The 24,673-nt window shown below is 45.7% G+C and overlaps 1 protein-coding gene across 1 annotated transcript in view; it reads right to left on the bottom strand.

Moving 5' to 3' along the window:
• Positions 1 to 9,184: 9,184 nt before the first annotated feature.
• Positions 9,185 to 24,673, bottom strand: part of IFI35 (interferon induced protein 35) — a 42,086-nt gene continuing 26,597 nt past the window's right edge. The window contains exons 5-11 of the mRNA XM_075846280.1: positions 22,381 to 22,539; positions 20,404 to 20,511; positions 16,259 to 16,403; positions 15,968 to 16,074; positions 13,682 to 13,868; positions 12,168 to 12,277; positions 9,185 to 10,273 (exon numbers count right to left, since the gene is read on the bottom strand). Of these exons, the coding sequence (XP_075702395.1) occupies positions 10,064 to 10,273; positions 12,168 to 12,277; positions 13,682 to 13,868; positions 15,968 to 16,074; positions 16,259 to 16,403; positions 20,404 to 20,511; positions 22,381 to 22,539 (1,026 nt within the window). The 3' untranslated portion in view covers positions 9,185 to 10,063. The remainder of the gene's footprint in view (positions 10,274 to 12,167; positions 12,278 to 13,681; positions 13,869 to 15,967; positions 16,075 to 16,258; positions 16,404 to 20,403; positions 20,512 to 22,380; positions 22,540 to 24,673) is intronic.

Raw genomic sequence — 24,673 nt, forward strand, 5'->3', positions numbered from 1 at the left:
GTGTGTTACTATATACAAGGGGGAGGGAGCTGTGTGCCACTATATACAAGGGGGAGGGAGCTGTGTGCCACTATATACAAGGGGGAGGGAGCTGTGTGTTACTATATACAAGGGGGAGGGAGCTGTGTGTTACTATATACAAGGGGGAGGGGGAGCTGTGTGCCACTATATACAAGGGTGAGGGAGCTGTGTGTTACTATATACAAGGGGGAGGGAGCTGTGTGCCACTATATACAAGGGGGAGGGAGCTGTGTGCCACTATATACAAGGGGGAGGGAGCTGTGTGTTACTATATACAAGGGGGAGGGAGCTGTGTGTTACTATATACAAGGGGGAGGGAGCTGTGTGTTACTATATACAAGGGGGAGGGAGCTGTGTGTTACTATATACAAGGGGGAGCGGGAGCTGTGTGTTACTATATACAAGGGGGAGGGAGCTGTGTGTTACTATATACAAGGGGGAGGGAGCTGTGTGTTACTATATACAAGGGGGAGGGGGAGCTGTGTGTTACTATATACAAGGGTGAGGGAGCTGTGTGTTACTATATACAAGGGGGAGGGAGCTGTGTGTTACTATATACAAGGGGGAGGGAGCTGTGTGTTACTATATACAAGGGGGAGGGAGCTGTGTGTTACTATATACAAGAGGGAGGGAGCTGTGTGCCACTATATACAAGGGTGAGGGAGCTGTGTGTCACTATATACAAGGGGAGGGGGAGCTGTGTGCCACTATATACAAGGGGGGAGGGAGCTGTGTGTTACTATATACAAGGGGGAGGGAGCTGTGTGTTACTATATACAAGGGGGAGGAAGCTGTGTGCCACTATATACAAGGGGGGAGGGAGCTATGTGTTACTATATACAAGGGGGAGGGAGCTGTGTGTTACTATATACAAGGGGGAGGGAGCTGTGTGCCACTATATACAAGGGGGAGGGAGCTGTGTGCCACTATATACAAGGGGGAGGGGGAGCTGTGCGCCACTATATACAAGGGGAGGGGGAGCTGTGTGCCACTATATACAAGGGGGAGGGAGCTGTGTGTTACTATATACAAGGGGGAGGGAGCTGTGTGCCACTATATACAAGGGGAGGGGGAGCTGTGTGCCACTATATACAAGGGGGAGGGAGCTGTGTGCCACTATATACAAGGGGGAGGGAGCTGTGTGCCACTATATACAAGGGGGAGGGGGAGCTTTGTGCCACTATATACAAGGGGGAGGGAGCTGTGTGCCACTATATACAAGGGGGAGCTGTGTGCCACTATATACAAGGGGAGGGGGAGCTGTGTGCCACTATATACAAGGGGAGGGGGAGCTGTGTGCCACTATATACAAGGGGGAAGGAGCTGTGTGCCACTATATACAAGGGGGAGGGAGCTGTGTGCCACTATATACAAGGGGGAGGGAGCTGTGTGCCACTATATACAAGGGGGAGGGAGCTGTGTGCCACTATATACAAGGGGAGGGGGAGCTGTGTGCCACTATATACAAGGGGAGGAGGGAGCTGTGTGCCACTATATACAAGGGGGAGGGAGCTGTGTGCCACTATACACAAGGGGAGGGAGCTTTGCGACACTATACACAAGGTGAGGGGGAGCTGTGTGCCACTATATACAAGGGGAGGAGGGAGCTGTGTGTTACTATATACAAGGGGGAGGGAGCTGTGTGGCACTATATACAAGGGGAGGGAGCTGTGTGGCACTATATACAAGGGGAGGAGGGAGCTGTGTGGCACTATATACAAGGCGGGGAGCTGGTTGTCACTATATACAAAGTGGGACTGTGTGTCACTATATACAAAGGGGGCTGCGTGGCACTATAAACAAAGGAAGATGGCTGTGTGGAGCTATCGACGGGATGCTATGGCGATATATACAAGGGGGTATTATTACTGTGGGGGCACTTTTATTGTGTCGAGCACTGAGGGATCATTATTACCATCTGGGGCACTGTGAATTACGAGTTTGTATAGAGAATGGGGTATAAATATGGAGGGTGCTGGAAAAGCGAGAAACCAACATGTCTTTGTATCAAATTCTGCAGAGACGAGTCGTGACTGGAATAAGTCGTCACAGTGGTCTGGGCCGGATGGAGAAGAAAAGGTGATGACTGTGATCAGAGGAAACATCACCTGTGAGTCACTAGATATAAATGTGCTGTAATCACTTATATGGTCTGCAGAGCTTACTGTACTTACCGTCTGCTTACCATACAGTGCTCAAATAATACCACCATACAGTGCTCAAAGAATACCACCACACAGCACTCAAATAGTACCACCATACAGTGCTCAAAGAATACCACTATACAGTGCTCAAATAATACCACCATACAGTGCTCAAAGAATACCACTATACAGTGCTCAAAGAATACCACCATACAGTGCTCAAAGAATACCACCATACAGTGCTCAAATAATACCAGTATACAGTGCTCATATAATACCAACACACAGCGCTCAAATAATACCAGTATACAGTGCTCATATAATACCAACACACAGCGCTCAAATAATACCAGTATACAGTGCTCATATAATACCAACACACAGCGCTCAAATAATACCAGTATACAGTGCTCATATAATACCAACACACAGTGCTCAAATAATACCAGTATACAGTGCTCATATAATACCAACACACAGCGCTCAAATAATACCAGTATACAGTCACTAAATAACCGCTCTTGTAATTTCATAATAGTGCTATACAATTAATAATAAGATATCGGGTGGTCACAGATATCCCTGAGATACCCCCTTCTGCAGGGATGAGTGACGCGCCCTGTACCACTGTATATGTCACATATCATAAGGCCACACTGATCAATGCTGCACGTCTGAGTTCTGTCGAGTTTCCACTGATGCTTGACGGAAAGAATTGCGTAGACTGCTGCATTATTCTTGCTCCCAAAATAAAATAAAAAAGGAAAAAAACACCCAATAGAAATTTGACAGACACCATTATAAGTTAAAGGGATCAAGTCAGGATTCATTAGGATCTGTTTAAAGGGAATGTGTCGCTAGAATTTTTTTTTTTTAGTTAAACAGTGTATACATGATTAAACATTGTTCTAATTTTTTTTTCACTAGTCAGGAAATATTATAAATTAGATTCTAATTTATAACATTTCCCTGTGCTGGTCACTAGAGGGAGCAATTCCCAAAATTGCAGCATTGGCATGTGGTAAAGCAACCACATTACTTTATGCTGCAAAATTTTAGAAGACACACTCGCTCTAGTGTCCTCAAACAATCCCCCCTCCTTTATCCGACGGCGGCGTACACCATAGTGAATGGAACGGCTCCCGTTCGCATTCTCTATGGGGCTGTATGTGCCGTATTCCATGTCTGTATGTGTCGTTAATCGACACATACAGAGATGAAAAAAAAATGGCAGCCCCCATAGGGAAGAAAAAGTTAGAACATAAAAAAAAGTAAAACACAAACACACAAATAAATAAACCATTTTTTAATAAAACACTAAAAGCAAATTGATATAAAAATAAAAAATTTCGCGACGCTGGTCCTTTAACAACGAATCCATGAAAGCTTTCATTGCTTAATGTGAGCCATGGTGCTAATGTGTACAGACTGAGGGTATGTTCACACGAGGGCGTCCGTTACGGCTGAAATTACGGGGATGTTCACACGAGGGCGTCCGTTACGGCTGAAATTACGGGGATGTTTCAGCCTGAAAACATCCCCGTAATTTCAGCCGTAACGGCATGTGCAGGCGCTTGAACGCCGCGTCAATTACGGACGTAATTGGCGCTGCTTTTCATTGGAGTCAATGAATAACGGCTCCAATTACGCCCCAAGAAGTGACAGGTCACTTCTTTGACGCAGGCGTCTATTTACGCGCCGTCATTTGACAGCGGCGCGTATATGACGCCTCGTGTGAACAGACAAACGTCTGCCCATTGCTTTCAATGGGCAGATGTTTGTCAACGCTATTGAGGCGCTATTTTCAGACGTAATTCGGGGCAAAAACGCCCGAATTACGTCCGTAAATAGGCCGTGTGAACATACCCTAAGTGGAAAAAAACCCGGATCATGTTAACCCCTTAAAGGACGAGTGTCACGAAAAAAAAAAATTTTATATCAATTTTCATTTATTGTTTTATTATAAAATCTTTTATTTATGTGTGTTTGTGTTTTACTTTTTTCTTTTTTTCTAACTTTTTTACTTCACTATGGGGGCTGCCATTTTGTTTTTCATCTCTGTATGTGTCGATTAACGACACATACAGAGATGGAATACGGCAGCTACAGTGCATAGGAGTCAATGAACGGGAGCCGTTCCATTGACTTTGCTCTATGGCTCTGTACTGCGCAGACGCAGGTCAGAGTCACACAGAGCAGAGCAGCTGTTTGCAGGGAGAGAGCAGGCGCCATCTTGAAGACCAGCTGCACTGCAGGTAAGATGTGTGTCTCTGCATGTCCCACTCTCTATCTCACAGACCCCCGCTCTCGTGACCCCCGACGGGCCCCCCCACCCGACGGCCCCCCCCCCCCCTTGTATGAAGGACACATGATGAAGTACTGGGAAAGCCCTGAACGATAAATCTCTAGTTGTGCTGAGACTGTTTGGGAATGTGAATAATGAACCTCTCAGTCTCAGCACAATTAGAGAGATTTATTGTTCAGGGGTCTGGGAAAGCTGGGTGACCACCATTACCCCTCCTACTGGAGTGTGAGTGGTTCGTTAGTCACATCCCTAAACACTCCAGTATGAGGGGTAATGGTGGTCACCCAGCTTTCCCAGACGCAGATATAACCAGGAAAGGGCTGGATGGTCGGGCTGAGGGTGCACAGGGTTTTTGGTGATCCCCCTCTGTCATGTGATCGGACCTAGGTTACCGGTTCATCAGACGGGGTTCATGTGACTATAAATCTGTCCATAACAAGAGACAGTTCACTCAAGACAAGCCCTGCCCTCATGCCGTAGTTGTGTGGTTCTGTCTGCGGTGATGGCAGTGGGTGGCTCTGACACCCGCCTCCCCCGTCGGGTCATCTCAGGACAGAAGGAGTGTCCGGATTGGAGACACAGCGCCGCACCTGTCCTCAGGTTGTGTCTGGTATTGCAGTTCACCTCCATTGAAGTGAATAGGACAGAGCTGTAATACCACACACGACCTGAGGACAGGCGCCATGTTTTCTTGGACGACCCCTTTAAGACTTTTCCCGTCAGCTGTTTTGAAGAATAAGCGGCAAGCACCCCTCCCCCACCCCCACACACACACACAAATCCCCCAAACACGCAAAATCAAGTGTAATCAAGCGTTTTTTATGTGTTTTTTTGCACGTAAAATGTGAAAAAAAAAGCATGTCAAATACACGGCGTGTGAACCGGTCAACTGAAAAGTCATTCACTTCACTTTCATCATTCTAAGGCTGGGTTCACACGACCTATTTTCAGGCGTAAACGAGGCGTTTTACGCCTCAATTTACGCCTGAAAAGACGGCTCCAATACGTCGGCAAACATCTGCCCATTCATTTTGAATGGGTTTGCCGACGTACTGTGCCGACGACCTGTAATTTCAAAAGACGGCACGTAAAATAACAGCCTCGGCAAAGAAGTGCAGGACACTTATATACATTATATGCAGGACACTTCTTGGGACGTAATTTGAGCCGTTTTTCATTGAATTCAATGAAGAACAGCTCCAAATTACGGCCGTAATTGACGCCTCGCAAAACGCGAGTACATGCAATTACGTCTAAAATTACGGAGCTGTTTTCTCCTGAAAACAGCTCCGTCATTTCAGACGTAAATACAGTTAGCGTGTGCACATACCCTAAGGCTGGGTTCACACGTGGCGGAATTTCACTTAAATTCCGCTGCGGACACTCCGCAGCGTTAATCCGCAGCGGAGCCGTTTCTCCATTGACTTCCACTTTAATTTAGCAGTGTTCGTTTAGACGATGCGTAAAATTCCGCTGCGGAGCATAGGCTGCGGAGCGGAATTTGGTGTCCGCAGCATGCTCTGTCTGTTGCGGAGCAGTGGCGGACTCATGGCGGAATTTCTCCATTGACTTCAATGGAGATTCTAATTTCCGCAATGAAGTCCGCAGCTGTCATGCACATGTTATGTGTGCTGCGGATACGTCTTGCTTTTTTAACTTGACATTTCTTCATTCTGGCTGGACCTATGTATTTCTAGGTCTACAGCCAGACTGAGGAAGTCAATGGGGCTCCCGTAATGATGGGAGCGTTGCTAGGAGACGTCTGTAAATAGTCACTGTCCAGGGTGCTGAAAGAGTTAAGCGATCGGCAGTAACTGTTTCTGCACCCGGGACAGTGACTACCGATCCCAATATACAGCAACCTGTAAAAAAATATAAGTTCATACTTACCGAGAACTCCCTGCTTCTGTCTCCAGTCCGGCCTCCCAGGATGACGTTTCAGTCTAAGTGACGGCTGCAGCCAATCACAGGCCAAGCACAGGCTGCAGCGGTCACATGGACTGGCGCGTCATCCAGGGAGGTCGGGCTGGATGCCGAAAGAGGGACGCGTCACCAAGACAACGGCCGGTAAGTATGAAATTCGTTTACTTTCACTAGGGAAAGTGCTGTCCCTTCTCTCTATCCTGCACTGATAGGGAGAAGGGAAGCACTTTTCCCGCAGTCCGCAGCAGCTAGTCTGCATCAATTTACTGCACATTTTGGGCAGATCCGCAGCCGTAATCCGCAACCCGGATTAGGTGCGGCATTGATGCGGACAGTTGCGGAGGAAATCCGCCACGTGTGGCCATGCCCTAAGGGTATGTTCACACACAATGTTTTCAGCTGAAAAATCGGAAGCAGAACGCCTACAAGCATCTGCCCATTGGTTTTAATGGGAAATACGGCGTTCTGTTCCAACAGGGCGTTTTTTACGTGGTAGTTTTCCAAAAACGGCACGTAAAAAGACGCCCGATCAAAATTAAGTGCACATCACTTCTTGGGACGTTTTTGGAGCCGTTTTTCATTGACTTTATAGAAAAACAGCTCCAAAAACGGCCGTTAAAAAACACGAGTTTGATTAAAAAATGGCTGAAAATCAGGATCGGTTTTCCCTTTGTTTAGTAAGCGTGTGAACATACACTTAGCCTTTTGATGTGTCCTAGAACTTCTTCCAGCTGCAGAATCACACCCAATATGGCTGCCAGACACTGCTTAGCAATTTGAAGACACCTTTACCTGGCTTGTGAGAGGGGGGGGTGAGATTCCCTCCCACATTTACGGCAGCTGTGAGTCAGGTTGCTTTGCCTTATTCACCTTGCTGTAATTCTGGGAAGTGCTCCCCCTGGTGGCCAACATTGGAAAACATGTCAAATTATTATTTAATTTGTAATACTTTCCACCAAACGTAAAAAATATAATAGAAATAAGTAACGACAGTTGAAAAAAAAGGTTTAATTTGCGACACATTCCCTTTAATGACCAGGTCTGAAAAGGCCTTAAATGACTAGCTAAATTTTGTTTGTTTTTGCCTCTTTGCCTTTCAGCAGCCATAACTTTTTTTTTTTCCCCCCCATTGCGGTGGCTGTATGAGGCCTTGTTTTATGTGTTCAGCAGGCTTCTCTAAGTACAGGAGCAGACGAACGTGTAATAGTCCATTTTATTTAACGGCCGTCACACGGCTGCATGTTTTTCTATGGGGCTATTCACACGGCCGTTGTTTTAATGGACCAGGTGACGGGCCCATGAAAAAATAGGACATGTCCTATTTTTGTTCGTTTTCACGGATCCCTCAATAAACCCAAGTCTATGAGGGATCCATAAAAACTGGTCCCACACGGGTGAAAAACTGCAGTTTTTCACGGCCCATTTTGCAGGCGTTCGTCTGAATAAAGCTTTAGTAACAGCTCCTGCTTTGTGAATGAGCGCTAAAAAGCCTTTTCTAGAGCGACACCAGAAGGTGTCGCTGTAGATTCCGGACCAGCACCACCTGCCGTCAAAAGACAGTGGGCGGTTAGGAACGGGTTCAAAGCAGAAATCAAATGTTATGGACTTTACTGTGTCATCAGTCAGTGCTGGGGGGCTGGCGGACACACTTGTGACAGCTGTCTACATTTGCTTGTACTCTGTAGATTATAGGGTATGTGTCAGGCTAGGTAATATTAGCAGCAATGCTGTTTTAACAGAGCTGCTCAGGGATTTACTGTGCACTCGGCTGTAAAGCGCAATCCAATCACCTGTACACACTCCTACTTTGTTCCCATCTCCACTGTAAAGCAGCCAGGAAGTCACAGCGGCTGCATGTCTATTCCTCTAAATTCGCCAGTCTCTGGCACAGTTGATCTGGCAAATTGCAGCACCTCCTTGTAGTCACATAAGGGTTTCACTTGAGGCAAACTTCTTACCTCACGGACAGCGCTTCCCTGCATTTGATGCACTGATTAAAGGAGTATTTCCCATATTATGTATGGCATATCAATAGGATATGCCATAACAATATGATCAATGGGGGTCAGATCTCTGGGACCTCCACCGATCAAAAAAACAAAAGGACCGAGGTCAATTCAGCTTATTGCTTCCTATGAGAGTGGGTCAGTGCCGGAGATCTATGTTCTGCTGTCCTATGAGAGGCCGACTTTAACTACTATATAGACCAAGAGTGATATTTAGTTTTTTACTTCACTCAAATAGCAGTGATCTTGGCATTGGCTGTCCAGGAGCAAGTAGGCAGTTCTGCGGCTTCTTTATTCTGAGTATTGGTGGGGGTCCCAATACAGTTCTCAAAATGTAGACCGGCTCAGCAGCCATCTTAGGCTGAGTTCACATCTGCATTGAAGGCTCCCTTAAGAGCAGATGCAGATTCTGTCAAACATTTTTCCCGGTTAAATAACGGACACCATGCCGGAAACCCGGGGTAAGCAGGACTCTTACAGTCTCTCCTATGAGTCCGGTCAAGATTACTCTGCTTTTTATTCAGAAATCCTGCTTCAAATCATATAAACATATATGACTGGGCTCCACTTCTCTCCCTCTATCACATGGGGCTCTCAGTCAGCCCTGCATACATCACCTGATGGGTTCCCGTTAATCAAAAATGATTTGCATTCAGCTGGTTTACCCGCGTGCACAAACACTATATACATACGAGATGGAGATGCACTAACAGTCTATATGGCCCTGGCGGTAATGTTTATGTCAGACAAGGGATAGTGAAGTAAAACAACCAAGAAAATGTGTATTTTCTTTATTAATTTTTATTATGCCGACAAACAGAAAATATAGTGGCTTTATTTTAGGCCATGAAAGAGTAAACGCTGACAGGTTATAGTTTGGCGCTAAGGAGCAACTGCAAAACATCTGGAAGGATTTTTAACATCATGTGACAGACATCAGCGAGGATAAACCTACGCTTTCAATGATTTGACTTGGAGGTATAGAACGTCTTTGAGGAATGGATCTTGAGGGCACAGCTACACTACAGCGGTGATCCAGGCCACAGACGGGTCACATTACCTTACCTGATGATCTTCATAATCGAGGGCTGGGACATTTGTGTATCTGTGCCAAGTTGCACCAAAGTTGAAGTCAGTCACTTGCAGCAGCAGCAACATTTCTGACACTCGGTTCACTAATAACACTCATGGAGCTCATTGTGGCCGGGAAGGCAATGTACACACAAAACCATACGTGAGCCTTTTACATGCATGTTTACGGAGCTATAGACTGGTTTGGACTAGGGGTGTAGCTACAACACTTCAGAAGGGCGTACGAGCTGCCGCTGCCCTCGGGCTACACTGCCAACGTGAAGAAGCTTTAGGGTGTCTCTGGGCACACCCGATAGACCAACTGTACACGTCTAGAATATTTTTTAAAAAAATACTATTTTGTTATCTGTTGCGTACATTCATTCACCCACCATGTTTATATTATTAACCCCTCCCATGCTTCACCATGATTAACCATATGCAGACACACATTTTGCATTATGACCCTATGTAAAAATCAATGAAATGTATGTAAGTAAGATCCCAAACCAAGTACAGATTCATGAATTCTGATCTATCCAACACACTGAATTATAACACGGCTCCGATATATATATATTTTTTCCAGTGAATCACTCTTTTTGTGGCTGGTCGTCTTCATCATCTTCGAACAGAGCTACAGTGTTCTTCCCTTCTGGGCAATATAAAAGTTCTTGCACCTCTCCTCCATCATTTGAGGCTTTCTGAAAGTGGATCTCCAAAAGATCCTTCATCGTTTCTTCATCCTTGATATCAGGGATCCCGGTGATCAAGACTGTCCGGTTACACAGCAAACGCTTCATCTGCATGTAAGAGGAAAAAGAGTAAATAGGATTACCATAGACCCTGTGGTACGGGAGGGACATGCCACGTCTCTAGCGGATAGTCCCGCTGTCTTCATGCTGTGCATTTAATAGGAGCAGTACAATGGAGGATCATAGAGTTTCTGCCAGCATTCTTTGCTGAATATCAGAATAAATTATTTTATAAGTAGACTTTTTATGGAGAAATAGTGATGGGCACTTTTTATTATAATATAAGTGTTTGGGTTCTACTGCAATATGCCGAAGCATTCCTTCCCCAGAACTGTCAGAGGGGAGGCCTGTGAGAGGTTCTTCCTGCATGTTGCAGTAGAGACAGGGACATGTCATACACATTAAAGGGGTTTCCCACTATTATAATCATGTCTTATCTCACAGAACGCAGTGAATAAATCATCTGTCATTTGAACTTATTAGCAAATGTGTAGCGTTGATTTATAAAAGGCCCCGGAAGTAGCCATCATCCTACCATTGCTCTGAGTTTATTGGCATTAGCAATATCCTCCTGTAGTCCACATTCAGGCAGGACAAGCGTGAACAAATTTATTCTATTGCTGCTGATCTCTGAGGCACTGTCCCGAATGCACAGGGCGAATCTGCGCAGTAGAGTCCTGAGTTTAGACCTGCCTAGTACTGACCATCAGTGCCGCTCGGCCCTGCAAATCACTTGCCGAGCAAGGGCCAGTCAGATGCCACATGAACTGCCAATGATGAAATTCCCTGCAATGCTGCAGTTGCCACAATATTACAAACAAGTGAGTTGAAAATGGGAGCGGGTACAGGAGAGCACAGGTGATGTGGGGGGCTCGGGGGAGCACACATTTTCCTTTCTGCCTTCCAAAAAGATAAGGGGAGATAAAACGCATGATCAGACAAAAGACGTTTCTGAATACATATTATATTAGGCTTCGTTCACATCTGCGTCAGGACTACGTTCAAACATTCCATCTGAGCTTTCCGTCGGAACGGAGCCCTGACAGACCTAAACTGAAAACATAGGTTTCCATCAACCGTTTCCATCACCATTGATTTCAATGGTGACTGATGCAGTGCCAATGGTTTCTGTTTGTCTCCGTTGTGCAGGGGTTCAGTCGTTTTGACAGAATCAATAGTGCAGTCGACTACGCTATTGATTCCGTGATTCAAAATGACGGAACCCTTGGACAACCTATGGTTTCCGTTTGTGTCTGTCACGGCTCCGTTCCGACGGAAAGCTCAGACGGAACGTTGGAACGGAGCCCTGGCGCAGATGTGAACGAAGCCTTAGGGGTACTTAGTGGTATGGGTGAGGATTGGGGAGGCTTAAAAAAAAAGTGCTGTATGTTGGGAAAACCCCTTTAAAAGGAATTGTCTGCTTTGGACAACACCTTGATGATAAAATGATCACAGGGTGTCCCAGAAATCATCTGTAATCTGGGGGGAAACCTTGCAGCAAGTTATATTTCCCTGCTGTGCCACCACAGGGGAAAATGAAGCATTACACCGTGCCCTATGAAATGATGGGCTGACTGTGTAATGCATAGACATGTTGAGTCCTTCAGAGCAATAGAGAAGCTCTCTGTCGCATTTAATAAATGAGGGTCCTGAACAGGGGTCCCCTTCAATGGATTTAAACAGGGTTTGCCTTCAGAGGAAACCAGAATCTGACGGGTTTGATTTTAATCGGCATTATTTCCCTATGGAGAGAAGCGTCGCCATGGTGTCTGTCAGCCACTTATCCACCCTGCTCTCCTAAAATAAAATGCACCTTTAGTTGAGTTGGGAAGCAGGCGAGTGTAATTTGTTATCTAATTCTTTGTGCATATGATCTAATAATGATATATAAAGAACTATCATTTCTGGAGCGTAACTTTGAGTGCGGCCCCCATTGGCTTACCTGGTATTTAGTAATGTTGCCGTCTAACGATGGAGATACACAGACTTGATAAGTATCTTTTTCTCCAAAAGGTACATCAAACTTCTTTTTTTCCACCAGTTGTGGAGCAACTGCAATTTATTAATAAAGTGAGATAAGAGGCTGGATTGAACACAAACAAGCCAACACCGGATCATAGTGCTTATATATATCTATATATATCTATATGTGCATGGCTGGAATGATTGAATTCACCAGATACAAATATTGGAATGTTTGCAGTCTGCTTATCATGATCCCTAAAATACAGGCATGCACATGGTGATAAGGAAATCTCAAATAGGGGGATAGTCTATTCCCATTATCACTAAATACCCAGGCATGGAACAGGAACAACTCCCATCAAGAATAGTCTAATAATCCAGATTTATTTTTCACTGGTGCTGAGGCTGGACATACAAATGTGAAAAGTGGGCTGAACCCTGCCAACATTGACAGGATCAGCCAATGATCTTACATGTGTGGGGCCCTGCCAACTCCTACGGCAGATTTTTGGGAAGGAGGAATCGGGCAAGCTGGATTATAACATGCACGATCGTTTGTTCCTACTGGAGCGCAGTCACTGCCAGAGGTGTTTGGCCGTGGCTTCTTCCCCTCTCCCCCAATGAAATAAACACGCACACTTGGTAGAACCATGCGTCCATGTTTATTGTAGACAGAAGTAACTGTTGGCTGAATTAGTGTTTAGTCCACAGCGATCTTATGTGTACAACCAACTTAATATTGGTCTGTGTAACCACATGCAACCCCCAGACATCCAAAATCCATGGAGAGACGTAAAACTGCTGTTTGTTCTGTGATCTGCCCTTGTATAAAGACATGCCTTTTGGGTTTATTTCCCCGCAGCCTGCGGCCATGTCTGATTGTCAAGTCCTTTATTTTCTGCATTGATCCCTTCTGATGTCTGATAAGCAAATGAATAAAGCTGGCCATACACTCCAGATAGCGGTCTGCCAAATGATCATTTACAGGCTGCAGCGGTCTCATGGACTGCCGCGTCATCCTGGGAGGTGGGGCCGGATGACAAGAGAGGGACGCGTCACCAAGGCAACGGCCGGGAGACCGGACTGGAAGAAGCAGGAAGTTCATGGTAAGTATGAACGTCTTTTTTTGATTCACAGGTTGGTGTATATTGTGATCGGAACTCACTGTCGAGGGTGCTGAAAGAGTTACTGCTGATCAGTTAGCTCTTTCAGCACCTTGGACAGTGACGGGCGTCGACTAGCCTCATCTCTATGATGGCGGCTGCGCGAAAATCACGCAGCCGCGCATCATACACGGATGACACACGGAGCTGTCAAATGCCTTTTGTGCGCGCAAAACGCAGCGTTTTTCGCACGCGCAAAACGCACACGCTCGTGTAAATCAGGCCTTACCTACCAGGCTTCTGCAGCAGCAGCATCAGGATATATGTACCTTCCACAGAGACATCAGTGCACAGAACATAAGAATTCATTATAAGACATAGTTTATACCTCCTTCATTTGCAAATGTGAGAATGACACTCCAAGAATCTGCAAGAAACTCTCTGCTCTCCACTTCTCCGCCACCATTTCTAGTTTTGCTAAAAAACAGTTCTAGCTTGTCCAAAAGATTTTCTTTAGCTATGGAAGCTGGAAGATTTGATACTAGGATTTTATGGGGACTCCGACTCATATCCATCTGTATGTTGGGAAACAAGATTGTAATTACTGCACTGATTTCCATAAGAATCATTAGAAGGGTTGTCCATCATAAGAAAAACATGGCTGCCTTCTTCCACCGGTCTTTGGGATGTGTCTGATTTTGCAGCTTAGCTCCATTAAAGTGAATTGGGGCTAAGCTGCAATACCACACACAACCAGTGGACAGGTGTGGCGCTGTTTATGGAAGAAAGCAATCATGTTTCTGTAATCCTGGACAACCCCTTTAAACAATCTGGTTTACATTGTTGAACCATTGTTGGAGTTGCGATGTTTACTTAAAAGATGACCACTGTGGGCCGGTGTATGCATTCACCTTATATCCAGGGTAAGGTTGGCGATACACATGGAAGAGCTGGATGGCAAAAGTAATCTCCCTGATCCTTTCATTAATATGCATTGTAATTTCTATGGAAGATGGAGAAAGCATCCACCTGCCAGTCACTTCCAATTCAGCTATTCTTAATGGGAAAATAAATTATATGGCTTCAAAAGACCCAGCATAGCCAATGTGACAGACCCGATGTACAATAGATTGTGAACAGATTCCGCTAAAAATAATGGGATCTGTCAACTTTACTGTAATGTCAATGGATGACCTTAAAGCCTATATAGCGCATTTGTTTGTTTTTTAATAAATTGCTTAGTCAGTGTGTTTAGTGTAACTTTGTAATTAGTTTAAAAAAAAAAATAGTTTACATTTGGAGATACAGCTGTTCTGTTTTCTCTATACAGATCAGCTGTAGCGCTCGTTTTACACTGAATCCGAATGCCCCACGAACTTGACGGGTTCAGTGTCGGCGGGTCCTGCGTGTCTGTGACATGCAGGATCAACCTGTAATCGATCACATTTAAGTTATGAACTTAAATGTGATCATTTACAGGTGAATCTGGCTTGTCAGAGACACGCAGGACCCGCCGCCAATGACCCTGTCAGATTCAGTGTAAAACGAGCGCTACAGATGATCTGTATAGAGAAAACAGAACAGCTGTATCTCCAAATGTAAAAACATTTTTTAATAAAGACTAAACACACTTACTAAATGACTTAGTAAAAAAAATAATTAATGCCCTCAAAGGTGTCTATAGCCATTAACAGGTGGGTACGACGAGCATACACAGCGGATGGTGAGATATATTAAAACGTGGTTTTTCAGTGGTTCTTCTTTTAAAGCAGCAGTTCTAGGTACAGATTCACACCTGCTTCTATGGAAAAACGTGTTACAGTAAAGTATGTGAAATAAAAATCAAATTATTTTTTTAATTAATTGCGTGGGTTTTCTATACTGAAGTCAAGAGAGAAAAACTGTTGCAAATCTACATCTAACAGGACTGAGTTCATGTGTTCCATATTGCAATCCAATAAGTGACAAAAAAATACAACTTCTCCTGTCACCTCTCCTGACATGTTTTAGTGAATATTTGTATTCCCCATGAAATAACAGTTCTGGGGCATCTTTTCTTAGTTCTCTGCATTGTGCCAATACTCTGTTGTTCCTCCTGGAAATGTATGAATTAATTGACAACTGGGTGTTATCATTCACTTTGCAATAAGATGTGTCCCTAGACAGCCTGGCACTGTTCAATCAGTGTGGAAGAACACACCATATTGACAAGGGGAAGGGTAACACCCAGTTCTCAATGTATTCATACATTTCCAGGAGGAATAACAGAGAAATAAAACAAAACAGAGTTCTAAGAAAAGATGCTCCAGAATTGTTATTTCATAGCGGATGCAAGTATTTCCTAAAACAGATATGTCCGCAGAGGTGACAGGTTCTTTAAGCCCCACTCCTAAGCGGATCCCCAGGAAAAACTCTGGGAATAAAGAGAACATGGACTACTGTTTTGTTTGCCAGTTTCTTCACCATTTTTCATGAGTTTTTTTACAATGTCTTACAGCCTGACAACAACATTTATTTCTCGGTTTAGTATTCCTTTAACCGGACTTCACTATAGTACTCTAGATTGGCTATAAAATATTTTCATTTTACCTGATCCATCGCTACTCCACCATAACTAGTAATACAGTTTGTATTTGGAAAGACAGGATTGAAGAGAAAGCTGGTCATTACTTACACTGAGAGTATCCAGGACCATAAGCTGAACAGGCTCAGCCTTCACGTTGATGTGGCTATCTTCCATTGCTACCTTGTGAGAATTCTTCTTAATTAATCTTGCAGCAACTAAAAGGTGAATATTTATTTAGTAGGCAAAATTCTCCAATTGTGCGGAATACCAAACATACGTCCTTTCCCATGTTACGATTTACACCGCATATTTCAGCCTTCCAATTGTAATTATTTTTTGTCCTTTTTTTGTCCTATAGCCTTATAATACCCTAGAACTGCGCAGTTCATTGAGCCTTACCAGATGGATCCTCAAAGACGATAAGTGCCGTTCCTCCATTGACAGAAAACCGAATCTGATGTTTGACGTTCATCGGACATCTGGGAATGTTGCCGCTCACTTTCCCTTTGAAAACCATTTTCCTCTCCACTCCAGAGGAGCAAATCTGCAAAGACAATAGTAGTGAAGGTTACGTGTTCCCTAATAATCTCTTTCTACTAACTCAACTAACTAGGAGTATTACTTTATAAGTATTAAAGGCACTTTCAGTCATTTTACATTGATGTCCTGGTGAGCATCTGTCCCCTGGGACCCACACATCAGCAGAACAGAAGAAATGTGCCTGTGTCCACAGGATAGGTCATCAGTACATGATCGGTGGGGGTCCGACACCTGGACCCCACACCAGGGGCGTAGCTAGGGGGGGCAGGCGGGGCATTTGCCCCGGGCGCAAGGGAAGGGGGGGGGGGCGCCGAAGAGCAGCTGATCGCTGCTGACAGGCCCCCGTATGTCGGACACCTGCAGCAGCAAAGAAAGAGCCAGGAAATATAGGGCGTTCTGACTGGGGTCTGTGACAGCCATGGAGTGGACCAGTCCAGTCACCTGACCTCACGTCAGTAACATGAGGTCAGATGACTCAGGTCAGGGGACAGGTCCACTCCCGTGCTGCAGCCTTCCTGCATCTGCCTCCACTCTGTGATCTGTGCTCTGCCGAGAAGCAGAGAGGAAGCTCCGCCCACAGCCCGCCCTCATCTGTCAGCAAGGAGACATGGTGAGTGAGTGTGTGTATGTCTGTCTGTGTGTCTGTGTGTGTGTGTGTCTCTGTCTGTCTGTGTCTCTGTCTGTCTGTGTCTCTGCATGTGTTTGTCTCTTATATCTACTACATTATCTGTACTGTGTAGCAGAGCTGAGATTGTAATTTAGCACAATGTGTTATCTGTGATTTTACATAGGACTGCAGGGGACACAACTACATTATCAGTACTCAGAGAGTTATCAGTGTGCTATCCAGTGGCGTAACTACCGCCGTAGCAGCCGTAGCGACTGCTACGGGGCCCGCGGCATGAGGTGGCCCGTGTCGCCCGCCGGCACGGGCCCCCACCATGGCCGGAGGCTCCGCTAGCTGGCGCTATGGCTGCTATAGCGCGACGCCACTGAACACTACGGCAGAGCAGGGAGGTATCTCCCCGCTCTGCCATTAAACAAAAGACATGTATCCCCTCTCCACAGGATAGGGGATACATGTGTGATCACTGGCAGCGATAGGGAGAACGGGGGACTGAAAGTCCCCTGAAGTTCTCCATCACAAACCTCTGACTTCCGGGGTCTGTGTCGGCTTCTCCGTAGAAATGAATGGAGCGCCGGGCGCGCTTGTGCGCATGCGTGACCAGCGCTCCTTTCATTTTTATTGAGCTGCGCAGACGCCGGAAGTCAGAGGTTAGTCATGGAGTACTTCAGGGGACTTTCGGTCCCCCGTTCTCCCTATCGCTGCCAGCGATCACTCATGTATCCTGTGGAGAGGGGATACATGTCTTTTGTAGGACACACTGTAGGTCGGATTTTTTTGGGAGGGGGGACGTTGTATGGCGTTCCCTACAGGGGGGCAGTATGGCGTTCTCTACAAGGGGGGCTGTATGGCGTTAGCGCCATACAGCCCCGTCTGTAGATAACGCCATACAGCCCCCCTGTAGATAACGCCATACAGCCCCCCCTGCAGGGAACGCCATACTGCCCCCCCCCTTGTAGGGAACGCCATACAGCCCCCCCTGTAGAGAATGCCATACAGCCTCCCCCCTGCAGGGAACGCCATACAGCCCCCCCTGTAGAGAACGCCATACAGCCCCCCCCTGTAGAGAACGCCATACAGCCCCCCTGTAGATAACGCCATACAGCCCCCCTGTAGATAACGCCATACAGACCCCCCTGTAGATAACGCCATACAGCCCCCCCTGTAGATAACGCCATACGGCCCCCCCTGTAGATAACGCCATACAGCCCCCTCTGTAGATAACGCCATACAGCCCCCTTTGTAGATATCTACAAGGGGGGCTGTAAAAAAGGCACTATCTACAAGGGTTGTGTGACACCCGGGGGAGGGGGGGCCCCAGTCAAAAGTTTGCTATGGGGCCCAGTCTTTCCTAGTTACGCCCCTGGTGCTATCTGTAGCGTTACATAGGACCGCAGGTAACATCTACTACATTATCTGTACTGTGTAGCAGAGCTGAGATTGTAATTTAGCACAATGTGTTATCTGTGGTTACATAGGACTGCAGGGGACACAACTACATTATCAGTACTCAGAGAGTTATCACTGTGTTATCTGTGGTGTTACATAGGACTGCAGGTAACATCTACTACATTATCTGTAATCAGAGAGTTATCACTGTGTTATCTGTGGTGTTACATAGGACTGCAGGTAACATCTACTACATTATCTGTAATCAGAGAGTTATCACTGTGTTATCTGTGGTGTTACATAGGACTGCAGGTAACATCTACTACATTATCTGTAATCAGAGAGTTATCACTGTGTTATCTGTGGTGTTACATAGGACTGCAGGTAACATCTACTACATTATCTGTGCTGTGTATATGTGTGCCTGTGTGGGTATATATGGGTCTGTTTGTGAATGTGTCTTTGTGCTTGTATATTTGTGTCTTTTATGTATTTGTATATGTTCCTGTCTGTGTATTTATCTGTGTGTGTGTGTATATATGTGTTTGTACGTCTATATATTCACCTGTTTGTATATATTCCTGATGTGTGTATGTATATTTGCCTGTATGTCTAAATATCTGTGTCTTTTTATGTATGTACAGTATATATGTTCCAGCGTGTCCATATATGTGGTTAATTTTTGGTTTGTGTAGGGGGCGGCAATAGGGAGTCCCGCACAGGGCGCCATCCAAGCTAAGGCCGGCCCTGGCTGTCACCAACCCTAGTCAGAAGGAACTCCGCCGCTGCCTGCGCCGCATGACCTCCTCGGCTCCTCCGGTAAGTCACACCAGGCAGAGCGGAGAGTGGTAGCGGTAGGCTACCGCTCACTGGTCTGTTCACAGTGTGGCGCAAAGTACAAGGGGTGGGAGTGTGGGGCTATCTACTAGGGGGGAAGCGAGCTGTGGGTGGCACTATCTACAAGGGGCGCTGTGTGGCCTCTTAATTTATTTTCTTTTAATTTATTTTTATGTTAATTAGATTATAGAACTATATCACTTGTAAAATATAGAAATGCTTTTATACTCGCGTTACATTTAAAAAATCGTGAAAAAAATTACACCTCATTGATTGGTAGGGAAAGAAAACATGGCGAGGGGGAAGGAGATGTCGGGAAATAAGTTTGGGGGGGGGGGCGCCAAACTGAATCTTTGCCCCGAGTGCAGGAGAACCTAGCTACGCCTCTGCCCCACACCGATCAGCTGTTCCGTCTGCCTCCGGGCGCCGGAAGCTATGCAGTGTTCGGTGATGGAAGCAGAAGGCTGCAACAACTGTACAGTGGCCGTGCTGGGTTACTGCAGCTCTGCTCCTGTTTACTATTGCAGCACGCCCACTATACAGCGTACGGAGCCATCTGCTTTCCGCACCGACCACTACGTAACTTCCGATGCCAGAGGCAAATGGAACAGCTGATTGCTGCGGGGTCCGGGTGTCAGACCCCCACTGATAATATACTGATCACCTATCCTGTGGATGGGTCATCAGTATAAAAAAACACCCTATGCCCGAACAACCCCGTTAAGTTCAGACCATTTAATGGGGTTGTCAGGTTTTTTACTTTCAAAATAACTTGTATTTTTCATCAAAAATAAGTCGCTTATCCGAAGATAGGCCATTATTATTAAATCCATGGAGGTCCCCTTCATTGTTTACCAGGCACATCTCTGTACTTATAGTAGCGGCTGTGCCCAGTATGGCAGCTTGGTCCTATTCACTTGAATAGGACTGAGCTGCAGGGAGCTGTAGGACCAGGCACAGCCGCAACTAAAAGTACAGAGATGTGCCATGTAAACAATGAAGGGGACGCAGCGCCTCAAAGAGTCGGACCCCCCTGATCTAATATTAATTGCCTATCCTAAGGATAGGCCAATTTAAAGAACCGGATAACAACTTTAGGTGAATGGGCTGAGCTGCAGTACCAGCCATATAATGGATGATTTCGGATACTCACTGCCTCCAGCTTCTCGTTTTCCTTTTCTAGATAGAAAATCCTGTCCTTCATATGTTGTTCTTCTGCTTTCAGCTTCTGGTTGTTCTCCCATGAACTATTAATTGTTGTCTATCAGACAATAAATTCAGAGGTCTCATGTGATCACATAAGTAAGGGCCCATACATAAACATGTTTTTTACTCCATTTGTCCCCTGCCTTGGTCACATAATGGTTTTTAAGAAAAGAGAAATGATAAAACTAAACATTATATTTACTGACTATTTTAGAAATGCTCTTTCAGGACCTGAGAACTAGACACAAATACTGTGCAAGACACAGTGTATGGAGACGTCACAGATCCCGTCAACAACCACAATGACAGGGACTGGTAATAATAGTGCCGCGGATGCCATCCCCTTCCAGCCGCAATGTAGTGACAGTCAGTCTCTGTGTACAGTCAGCGATCACACATATTTTAGGTGACTCACTTGCAGTTTTCCTGTTCTGTATTCACCATTGGTAAATAGCTTCAAGACCATAAATGTGTAAACACCCTTAAAGGGAACCTGTCACTGGGTTTGGGTGACAGGCACCAATCACTAATATGCAGAAATGTTTCTCTATTCATTGAGATTTCACATAAACACTAAATCATTGGCAGGATCCACTGACTGTCTAGGGGCTCATGTACATGGCCGATTTACAGCTCCATGTTTTACAGATTTGTAATGTGGTGCCCATAGACCGCTATAGACCCGTGCTGTATCTCTGTATGCCTACGCTTATGAACTCCTGCAAAATAATATTGTGGCTTGCTCCATTAAAGGGCCGTGCTACAGAAGTATCATACAATGGCACACATAATGCCAATGGGTCCTTAAAACGGACAAGGTTTTTGTTTTTTTTTCCGCAGACAGCCCCCAAAAGGTCAGAAAAGATATTTGGGGACATGATCGCTACTCTAGATTTTCCCTGTATTACGGCAAAAAAAGTCCTGACATTGTGCCAATTTTCACAATCAGAGCTGTGCTTTACACAGGGCCAGCATCCCGACGATCACATGATCCGCCATGAGATTAACGGGATCAATAGCAGAAACGCAACTGCTGCTTCCTCTATTGTGTACACAGGGCTCATTGAGCAATGTCGAAAATACCTAGAGCGATATGTAAAAGACTAGTGCCCTGAACAACACAGCAAAAGACAGTGCAGTCACGTTGAAGGGGTTATCCGATGACATAAATTTGGGTGGGGGTCCGGAATGCAACCCTGCGACTCCAAGAAATACTGATATATTCTGTCGCCACAAGAATACCACACTTGCGGGTCGGCATGCCTTCTAACGCTCTATCCTCTATTATTGCTGTGTCGTTAGTGATGTATTTTGCTGATCTTTGTGCGATGTACTCTCAATCGTGGGATTGCATTCCCTTTTCTATTTCATTACTAGATTTCTTGTTTTTTGAAGTTCCAAAAATTCTAATAAAAACTTGGAAAAAAAATTAAGTGTGGGTCTGACTCTTGGCACCCTCGCCGATCAGCTGCTTGAAGGGTCCGCAGCCCTTTAGCGATCGCCGCTTCCCCTCTGTACGCAGCTGCGGCTCACAGCTGTGTAAGCAACGGAGGGGAAGTGGCACACAATGAAGCGCCTCGGCCCCTTCAAACTGCTGAACGGCCGGGGTGCCGGGAGTCAGACCCCCAACGATCAGATATAGATGGCCTATACTGAGGATAAGCCATCAAATTTTACGTCTCCGGATAACCCCTCTAAGCCTTGCTTATACAAGGAGGTAGTTATTAAAAGAACAATTATACCTAGTGCAGGGCCTAAGGGGGTGGAACATGAACACCATAGAGAGAATCCCTGTCCCGCATCTCCCCTCAGGCCCTGCACGAGGAATAACATAATAGATCAGTTTTACCTAGGTTTCCTGTAACCTTGTCTATAATCCTTGAGATGAGCCACCCCGAGACGACGAGAGGATATTCAGACAAACCTGAAACTTCTGATTCTGATCCGACAGCACTCGTTCATTCTCCATCATTTTTTTCTCCTCCTTTTCCGCTCTCTCTTTAAATTTCTGGGCCAGATTCTCTGCGTCCTCCTTCTTCTGCTCCAGTTTAGAGATATCTTCTAATAGTGCCATATGTTTCTCCTAAAGCAATACACATAACGATTAGTGATCGCTCAGCCCCTGAGATCGTCACAAGCACTATTTGGATGTTTAGGCTGCCGTATGACCGAGATCCAAGCGGGAAGTTCGAGAGCGGTTGTGCGATGCAATTTTTTTGCCCGCATGACTTGTACATGTGAAACATTTGGTTTCAATGGGCTCCGCATGTACAAACCACGTAGGGTCGAAAACCACATTACAAAATCACTGCAATTTGAGGTAAAACCACACGGTTTTGCAGTGCCGGACACTTGTCGCACGGTTACTAGATGTACAAGCAGACTTAGACCATTACAACTACTGTATGGATTAAGAACAATTTTATACGCACATCCAATCATAGCACAATACATTACCATAGGGACGAGTTGGGGGGGGGGGGGGTGACCATACACACACACACACACTTTATGTATAATCCATCACTCTTCATCAACAATAAATGGTACGGTTACCTACAAATCGATAACTGCGCCAACTTGCAGGTTTACCACAAATTGACGCAGGCGCAACATGTCTGTACCCTTACACTAGGCAATTATCGTTACGATCACTTTTTAAATCAGAAGCTGACCTGGCAATAAGCTGATGCCTGTGGGTCTGGCTTCTCTAACCCCCTGTAATCAGTTGTCATAACTGCCCATGTAATGCAGCGACAGTCCAGGTGCCACTCTTAGGCCTCCCACACACGAGTGTGTTCGGTCTGTGATATACAGTCCGTACATCGGCCGCATTTCCCGGACCGAACACACTGCAGCGAGCCGGGCTCTCAGCATCACAGTTATCTATGGCACTAGGAGTCCCTGCCTCGCTGCGTCAAAACTGTCCCGTACTGAAACATATTTTCAGTACAGGACAGTAGTTCCACGGGTAGGCAGGGACTCCTAGTGTCATAGATAACTGTGATGCTGGGAGCCCGGCTCCCTGCACTGTGTTCGGTCCGGGATATGCGGCCGATGTACGGACTGTATATCACAGACCGAACACACTCGTGTGAATCCGGCCTTACAAAGCGGCTCTCAGTTCTGGCTTTACAGAAGGGAGTACCAAACAAAGGAACCCCTCTATGATGCCTACGTCCATAAGCTGGCGTATGGACTCCTTAGTGAAGTGGTCCTCAACATGCGGACCGCGGTCCGAATCCGGACTACACAGACCTGCCATCATGAGCAGAACTACCACACAAGGCCAGCGTCAGAACGTTGTATGCAGCGGTGTCGGGAAGTGAAGAGCAGAAAGCATAGATTTTTTTTGGGCTGGTGTGGGGTCTGAATTAAGTTTAATGGCTGATCTGGCGTCTATGGTTTAATTCATTTTAGGGGTCTGGGTTCTAGGTGAGTTTAGGGGTGTAGGGTATAAAAGAAGTACTCCAGGGTATTTTTCCCGCCCCACCATCCTTTGAAAATATAATGTAGTCATGTGTATTGAGTTACCTGGTGCTGTAATTCACGTGACACCGCTCCGTTCCAGGCCGCCGTGGGGTCACGTGATCTCCACACTGACCACCCAAATCCGACAGCGTCTACTGTAGAAACCAGAGGTCTGTCTCTCAATGCAAATCTACGAGACTCCCATCGAGGCTCTAATAGACTTGTATTGAGAGTCCGACTTACGGTCCCTACAGCAGACGCCGTAGGATACAGGGAGTCAGAAAATAAATCACGTCACCCCATGGCAGCCCAGAACGGAGCGGCTACCTGGAAAACACAGCGCCGGGTGAGTCAACACACATCACTACGTTACATTTGCAAACAGGGGAGCAAAAAATTAAATAAATAAACAAATGCCGGAGTGCTTCTTTAATTAATATTGGGGTCTGGTCTGAAGTAAGGGCTCATGCAATACTTCAGTCAAATTCTTCAGTGTGCTGTCCGTTTTTTTTCACGGATATCACACTGACCCATATATTTTTTTAGGGCCATGCACACATCCGTCTTTTTTTGTGGGTTCGTATATCCGTTCCGCAAATTATAGAACAGGTCCCTTTCTTGTCCGTTTTTGCGGATCAGTCTCGCGTATTCTATACATGGAAGCCATCTGTGTGCGGTCTGCGATTTGCAGCCGTATAAAAGGTCACGGATGTGCGCATAAATAACAAAACAATATTCGATGTAAA

This window comes from Rhinoderma darwinii, chromosome 13 (assembly GCF_050947455.1).
Source record: "Rhinoderma darwinii isolate aRhiDar2 chromosome 13, aRhiDar2.hap1, whole genome shotgun sequence".
Taxonomy (NCBI): Eukaryota; Metazoa; Chordata; class Amphibia; order Anura; family Rhinodermatidae; genus Rhinoderma; species Rhinoderma darwinii.